Source organism: Trachemys scripta, chromosome 9 (genome assembly GCF_013100865.1).
Source record: "Trachemys scripta elegans isolate TJP31775 chromosome 9, CAS_Tse_1.0, whole genome shotgun sequence".
NCBI classification, from domain to species: Eukaryota; Metazoa; Chordata; order Testudines; family Emydidae; genus Trachemys; species Trachemys scripta.
In genome coordinates this window covers 13,179,987-13,188,070 of record NC_048306.1, presented here as the reverse complement: position 1 = coordinate 13,188,070, position 8,084 = coordinate 13,179,987, and the positions used below count along the sequence as shown (strand labels likewise).

Genomic DNA, 8,084 nt, shown 5'->3' with positions numbered 1-8,084 from the left:
GTTGCCTAACAATGAAATCCTCTGGTAGGACTCTGTGGTCACCTGTTAAGGCTGACCAGGGAGTCACCTCTGAGGGGGCTGGAAGAATATAAAGGGCCAAAGCTGCTGTTTGTGCGCAGTCATTCTCTCTCCAGCCATCTTTCACCTGTTTAAGGTAGGGGAAGCTGCTGCAGGTGCTAGGTGAGATAGAGGGAACCCTGCTGAGCCGACCTGAACACAGATGGTTCTCCAAGGAGTCCCAAGGGAAGGCTGAGCTACAGTGAGGGGAAGAGCATATAGGTTTTTATTATTTTTGTGTGGATCTGTATATATCTCTTGTGATTAAGTAAAGAGCAACTGCAGTGTAGAGCCCTGTGCAAAGTGACTGTGTGTGTAACCCAGAAGCCTCGCACCTTCAGTGGGCTTCTGGGAGATGGTGTGTTTAATTACTGAGGTATCTTGGGGGTCAGCGATGGAGGTGGGGGCATGAGGCGGGTGGGTTGAGGGGCTCCATTTCTGTGAAGGGGTAACTGTGAGAGTTGGTGCCCAGGAAATGTGCTACAGCCAATTAACACCCCCCTCCCCCGGAAGCTTACAACAGTGGGAGTTTCAAGAGGCTTGAATTCCTCTCTCAGCAATCTCGTGAGTGGCCAACAGAGGGCGCTGGATCAGATCTGTGACAGGGAACTAAAAGGATCTTTGCAAGCACTCGGGGGCAGACCACTCCCTGAGTGGAAGTGTCTCTCTCCCAGTGCAAAGCAGAACTGGGCGCAAGGGAACCTGGCGATAGGCATGGTCCAAGCAGAGAAATTCACCCTGTTATCTATTTCTTTTCACTCTTATTTCCTAGCATCTAAAGTCCCAGTGCCTGTGGTGGGGGTCGGAGGGAAGTCTATAGGTGCCAAACAGCTGGCATGTTGATTTTCTGGAAGACTAAGGGTAATCGGACCCAAAGTGGCCCTGTCTGGCCTTTCACCAGCCGCAGTTTAGCTGGGATGGCGAGGAGCTCCACATCATCATCAGCAGGGGACTTGGCATCCTTTCCTTCTCTCCCTTGTGCCTGCCTGCTCAGTTTTCTCTCCCTGATCTTCACACACACAGTCCCTTTTTTCATCATCTGTCCTATCTCCTCCCTTCCCACTCTCCCTCCAGTGTTGCAACTGACCGGCTTGTGACAGGATCTTTGGGCTTTGTGTTTAATTGATTCCCAAGCTGTCTCCATCTTTCAAAAGATAGGCTGAGGCAGGAAGCGTCATGGACTGAAAACAAAGCCATGTGAGCTGAGTTAGCCTCCATGCCAGCTAACCTAGAACACCGTGTCCCTATAGCTCCCGCTCAGGGTGTCCTTAGAAACGTATTGGGGTCTCAGTGCTTAGCAACACAAACAATATTTTAAGACGCAGACAAGAGATGGGTCCACTCAGAGCCCCCTTCAAATGTGGGGAAATTCAGATCGAAATGTTGGGTCTAATTTGGGCCAAAGTTCTCTTGAATGCTGCAGGAGAGCCAGGGGAGTTCCATTTACTTGAGTTCATGTACTTTTATTCTCCACTCACACTGGCTCCACCCCAGTCGAGCTCTCCTCCTGATTTCCCCCAGGGTGAGCAGAGTAGATCAAATCTTCTGTTATTTAATGGCGTTTGTTCCCTGTTTTGCACTCTTGATGCCCCACAAAGGGGTCAGGGCTGTTTTTCTCTTTCCTTCCCTGCTTGCCTCTGCCTACAACAAACTCCCTTCCCTTTCCGTGGCTCTTTAATCTTCTTAGCCTTGTGAAGGCTGCCGTACATTTCTCACCAGCAATGGGAACAAATGTCCGTTTGTTCTTGTCAGGGGACAGAGAGCACCTGGCCAGCCTTGGCATTTGCCATACAAGCAGAGGCTTTGAAGGGAAAGTTGATAAGCCCTTTCAACTTTTTTATGATAATGTTCAGGAATTCTGACTCATACATCTTCAGCAGCTCCCTTGCATTTTTCTAGTACTAACTCCTATTTGGCTGGAAAGCAATTTTGTTTCGGTGAGTGAGTCTAACCAGAGTAATAGCAATTCAATGGAAAATGTCACTTCTAAAGGTGTAGATTGCAATCAGTGAATTTGTAGGTAATTTCACTGTGATTATGTAAAGAGAAAGTCATGGACCCTTCACATCTCCAGGCCACGGGTTCGTTCTGGCATCACTTACTCAAGAAGGATTAATGCCAAAGAGCGAGCTGTTAGGACACAGAATGTAGGGAATGGATGGTCGAGGATTGATATGAGGATATAGAGTCTTTAACCCATAGAACAGATTTGTTTAAAGGCCAGGCTGGTAGTGGCCAAAAATGACTACAATCTGATAGCTGCTCAGTGACCTTTTACAGCAAAAATAGGGGTTAGTCGGAGAGCCAGCAGTCCTGAATGCATGAATGGGGAGTGGGTAGGGAGGACAAAGGCAGCAGAGAAGGATGGGTTACGTTTTTGATTTGCTTTCCTATAGAGCACCAGTACTAATAGGGGAACTGCCCTCCTTTCCCAACTAATGCTCAGTATATAGAGAGGGGCCAACTGTGTGAAGCTTGGATTCGGGAGGCTCAGCTCTAGAGGTTTGGTTCAGACCCATCTCCAGCAGAAAGCAGAAAGCTCGCCTTGTTATTCATCCCTACAGCATCATGAGTCGTCTTGGTCTCTACACAACACTTGAAGGACCAGGTTCCTGCCCTGAGCTGCTTACAGTCTAACTCAGACCAGTAGAAAACCAGGAACAACCCCAGCACAGGGAGGGTTGGACACCTCTTGGCAAGGCGATTAACATAGGAAAGCAGGAGAAAGAAGTGGGTTGTAAGGAGGGAAGTGAAAGCAAAATACCCTTAGTTATTCTGAAAGATCCCTTATGCAGATAGCTAATAGCTAGAAATCACTGAACACAGCCCTCATTCAGGGGGCGTGTGCGCAAAAAGCATTCAAAACCCAAGGCTAGAAAATGAATTTGTTGAGGGTAAGTGACTGAGCAGAGCCCTGTTCCTCTTTCCTCTGTCTTAAACGTGGCTGCAGTCAGAGAGGATTTATTGTTGGTTCCCCCAGTCATGGCTCACTGGAGTCCTTCACTTCTTGGCTACATCGTCTTTTGGAACATTATTCGTTCACGTGTTGCTTTTCCAACAGGAGCCCCAGCATCAGCCTGTGAGAATATGATGCCTGTGCATATGGGGGTCCAGCCCCAGCCAAGTCCAGCCCCCTATGAGATCCAGATTGATGTATCTTCCTTCGTGAACAGGCAGCCGATTAATGGTAATTAAGTTCCAACGTCTTAACTGAATTGGTAAAATTCACTTAAAATCCATGATTTCTTCATAGTTTTGTTTGCATTTGGCATGCTTTCCGTGTAAACGGATCAGTATTATTAGTGAGCGTCTCTTTTTCACCATGTTTTCTCCCTAAAATGTGTTTAGTAAGTTTCTGTTTAGTGAAATGAATTAAAACAACTGTGAGCAGATCAGCAGGAGAGGATCAGGAGAAACAAACTGAGAACTACATGGAGATGAGAAGCTGACGTTACAAACGCTATGCAAGTTATTTTAAAGTCTGCCAGGTCTGTATTGCCAATCAAGTAATCATGATATGGCTGCATTCTGTGATAGTGACGCTGATAATCTAGTGATGAATCAGACAAGGGTTAGGCCCTCATAGGATGAATCCAGCATCTGGCAGGATTGGGCCAATGCCATGAAATCAGGGGATGATTTTAACTGGCACCGGATAGCTAAGGGAATTCTTAACTGGTGCAGGGCTATCACCGATAGTTCGGAGATTTGTTTCTGTACCAAGGAAGGCAGTAAGCAGAAATTAATATCTGCTAGCTCTTTGGTGGCCCATTTGAAATGAGTTGGTGGTCAGATGCATAACTGAGGCTAGAGAAGAGATGTGACCTTCCCACGTCCCATAGTCAGTGGCAGAGTTGGGAATGGAAGCCGGGAGGCCTGACTCCCTGTCCTGTATACTAGTAACAAGACCATCCTTCCCCCTGCTGACTCATGCCCGGTTACTTGCTTAGCATACAGTCCAGTGTCTTCTTCATTTTCTTTCAGTCCCAATATGTCTCTGATGTCTTTCTTCTTCACCTCTCGCTATGGCTACCATCTGACCCTTTCTGCCCTCCTTTTCCAAGGGCTCAGACTCCCTCTCTTCACTTCTCCCCCAGTCCATTCCTCTTCTGGTTCTTTGTTACCCTTGATCCTAGAACGTAAGAATGGCCATACTGGGTCAGACCAACGGTCCATCTAAGCCAGTATGTGGCTAGTGCCAGATGTGTCAGAGGACATGAACAGAACAGGGCAATTTTGAATGATCCATCCAGTTTCATTCAGTCCCAGCTTCTAATAGTCAGAGGTTTAGGGACACCCAAAGCTTGCAATAGTGTCCCTGACCATCTTGGGTAATAGCCATTGATGGACCTATCCTGCAGGAACTTATCTAATTCTTTTCTGAACCCAGTTATACTTTCAGCCTTCGCAACATTCCCAGGCAACGAGTTCCACAGGTTGACTTTGTGTTGTGTGAAGAAATACTTGCCTTGGTTTGTGTGAAGAAATACTTGCCTTGGTTTGTTTTAAACCTGCTGCTTGTTAATTTCACGGAGTGACCCCTGGGTCTTGTGTCAAGTGAAGGGGTAAATAACACTTCCCAATTCACTTTCTCCACACCAGTCACGATTTTATAGACCTCTATGATATCCCCCCAGTTCTCTTTAGTCATCTCTTTTCTAAACTGAACAATCCCAGTCCTTTTAATTGCTCCTCATCTGGAAGCTGTTCCATACCTTTCATGATTTTCATTGCCCTTCTCTGCACTGTTTCCAATTCGAATGTATCTTTTCTTGAGAAGGGGTGACCATCACTGCCTGGCGTATTCAGTCCTGTCTCCTTGTACACCCTGGCTGCCTCCTGGAGGTGGAATGTGCTGCTGTTCAAGGCCAGGAAAGGAGGAGGAAGCCTTAGGTGCCAGCTCAGAAGCCCCAGGAGCTGCGAGAACAAGCGAACGAGGAAATCTTGCTCCTTGTCCCTAGCCCTGCTTATAATCTCAATGGGAGCGGCACCCAGTTACCTGAGGGCAGAATTTTATCTAAAGCCTTTTTCACAGTCAGTCTCTGTGGTACTTATATTGCCCCAGGCCCATAGTAAAGGAGCACCTCACCCAACTTGCAGTCCCCTGTGAGACAGAGAGCTAGTATCATCCTTGTTTTGCAGATGGGGAAATCAAGGCATAGATAGACTAAGTGACCAGCCCAGGGTGTCATGGGAAGTCAGTGGCAAAGAGGGAATTGAGCCAGCGTCTCCTAAGTCCCGGGCTGGCATGCTAATCACTGGGCTAGTTTTGCAGACACAGCCGATGTGCAAAGATATATCTGGTATATCTTTGGGGTTATTAATGGTAGTGACGGTTTGAGAAGCCAGCCCCAGCTATGGGTGACTAACATGCAACAGAAGCATATACTATCTTCCAGTTCAGATTGTAGGGCCGGGATACAGAGGCCTGTTGCTGGAAGCTCGCACCTTTGGCTCCACTGCTGCACTTGGCACTTGGCAGAATCCTGCCAATAACACTAAGTTCTTACAGGTAAGCTGGAAGCTTCTCGTTTCTAGCCTTATGGGGCATCGTGGCTTAATAAATACTGTGAAATTAAATGGAGCGAGAGAAACAACACACAACAGCAAAGGCAGCTGGGAAACAGGAGACACGATGAGCTGTCCTGGGATCTCAGCGGTGGAGCAGGCAAGCTGGATCCCCAGGAAAGCAGCGTGCTCTGCCTCCCTCTCCCCCATACACACTGTGAGTTGTAGGAGACTACACACAGATGTGATGTGACCTGAGTAACCATTAACTCTCCCAGTGCTCGCTGCTTGGAAGGGCACAGAAGGGGTTACACCTCCATCCAGCTGGGCAGAATCCACAGGTTTGCAGGGCGTGGATTTCTTTCTCCATTGTTCCCTGTTCATATCACAGCTCTCTGGAGACCTCAGAATGGGGGCTGGAGGGGCCGGTGCTTGAGTCCTGTGACTTCAGTGGAGCAGGGTGGGAGCATTTGGATTGATCAGGGCACATTGCATGGGATGTCTATTACCCAGGCTTTTGGTGAGGGGAGGGGGATATCGTTGCTAAGGAAACAGGGTTTTTTTGTTTGTTTGTTTACCAATGGATTGTACATGCACCTAGTGCAGTGGTCCCCAACCTTTTTCTGTGGTAACCCCCCTCACCTGTAATGCAATCTGTCCCGTGGGGCTGGAAGCAGAAGCCACAGCCAGGAGTCGAAGCCATGGCCTTGGCAGGGCCAGGGCCGGTGCAAGGAAGTTTCGCGCCCTAGGCAAAACTTCCACCTTGCACCCCTCCTCCCCCCAGCCCTGCGGCAGCTCCCCGCCCCTCTCTGCCTTGAGGCCCCCCTCCCCCCCCGCGGCAGCTCCCTCCCCTGGGGAGCCGTGCGGCAGCTCCCCACCCCAGCTCACCTCTGCTTCTCTCACCTCCCAGGCTTGCGGCTCCAATCAGCTGTTTGGCACCGCAAGCCTGGCAGGGGAGGAGAATTAGAGTGGGGGGCGATGTGCTCAGGGAGGGGGTGGAGCAGAGGTGAGCTGGGGTGGGGAGCTGCTGCACGGCTTCCTGGGCCGGGGGGGTGGGGAGGGGTGCCTCAGGGCAGGGGAGGGGAGCTGCTGCAGGGTTCCCCACCTCAGCTCACCTCTGCTACGCCCCCTCCCCGAGCACACCGCCCCCGCCGGCAATGACAGTAATTGCATGGAGCGGCCGCTGCGCTGGGAGAGGGAGTCTGAGCCGCACGTGTCAGTGCGCTGCCGGCAGCCCACCCCAGGAACGCTGTAAAAAAAAAATTGGGGGCACCGCTTTTTAGTGCCCCCCAAATCTTGGCGCCCTAGGCAACTGCCTAGTTTGCCTTAATGGTAGCACCGGCCCTGCCTGGGGCCGGAGTTGGGGTCAGAATGGGGTTGGGTGGTGTTCCCTCCCCACCCCCAATGGGGGCTGGTCCCAAGGCCCACCGCACCCCCCCCCAAAATGTTCCTTCTGTATCACCGAAGGGGAGCACTCTCCAGTTTGGGGATGTGTGTGACAGGTACACTATTCATTGTAACTAAACAAGTAATACATGGATTGATATTCTTTTTTTTGCAGTGCTCTGGAAACCCAAAAGGTGCGATTACTCATTCTAACACCGAGTTAAAAACAAGCCTGACCACTTATACCTGGCTGCCCCCAATCTCTGGTTGCCCTGCCGTTATTACATTCAGGTAAGTAGCTTCATGAGAGAGTTCCCTTTTAAATGAAATCCCCTCCCCCTCCAATGGACATCTCAAACATGTTTTCTTCTCTTTTCTCTACCTATACATAATACAGTCAAACAGTTCAGCTGTTTAATATAGGGCAGGATTTTCAAAAGCACCTGAGTGATTCCGGAGCATAAGCCCCATTGACTTTCATGATCTTGTGCTCCTAAGCCACTTAGGTGCTTCTGAAAATGTCACCCACAATACATTAGGGGCTCAATCAGCAGCAGGGTCTCCCCAGACAAGTGAAAGCTGCACATAACTAATGAGCGCTGATTCACACCATTCGGATTACAAATGATCTTAAAGCAGAAGAATGTTGCTATACTGCAGGAATAGTATTCTGATCCTTTCTGGGAGTGGAAGGATCTTCAGTTGGGAAGCTTTCTGAAAATGTCAGCCGCAGCTCACTTTTGTGTGTGCAAGACAGGGTGGATTCACTTTTCCATGAGGTTCGGCTTACATTACCATTTGCTAATGAATTTATGAGCAAAGCAGCAATGCCATCACAGAAGGGCTACAATGAGTTACTGGAATATCTTTCAGAGTAACAGCCGTGTTAGTCTGTATCTGCAAAAAGAAGAACAGGAGTACTTGTGGCACCTTAGAGACTAACAAATTTATTAGAGCATAAGCTTTCGTGGACTACAGCCCACTTCTTCGGATGCATATAGAATGGAACATATAATGAGGAGATATATATACACACATACAGAGAGCATAAACAGGTGGGAGTTGTCTTACCAACTCTGAGAGGCCAATTAATTAATTGGCCTCTCAGAGTTGGTAAGACAACTCCCACCTCC

At 49.0% G+C, this 8,084-nt stretch overlaps 1 protein-coding gene across 2 annotated transcripts in view; it reads left to right on the top strand.

The window, feature by feature from the left end:
- The first annotated feature begins 2,746 nt into the window (after positions 1–2,746).
- LOC117882671 (putative defense protein 3) overlaps positions 2,747–8,084 on the top strand; it is a 10,150-nt gene continuing 4,812 nt past the window's right edge. Inside the window, exons 1-4 of one of the 2 annotated variants that reach the window (XM_034781261.1) lie at positions 2,747–2,951; positions 3,119–3,244; positions 5,457–5,569; positions 7,127–7,242. In XM_034781261.1, the coding sequence (XP_034637152.1) occupies positions 3,145–3,244; positions 5,457–5,569; positions 7,127–7,242 (329 nt within the window). In that variant the 5' untranslated portion in view covers positions 2,747–2,951; positions 3,119–3,144. The other variant, XM_034781260.1, reaches the window with a different exon arrangement.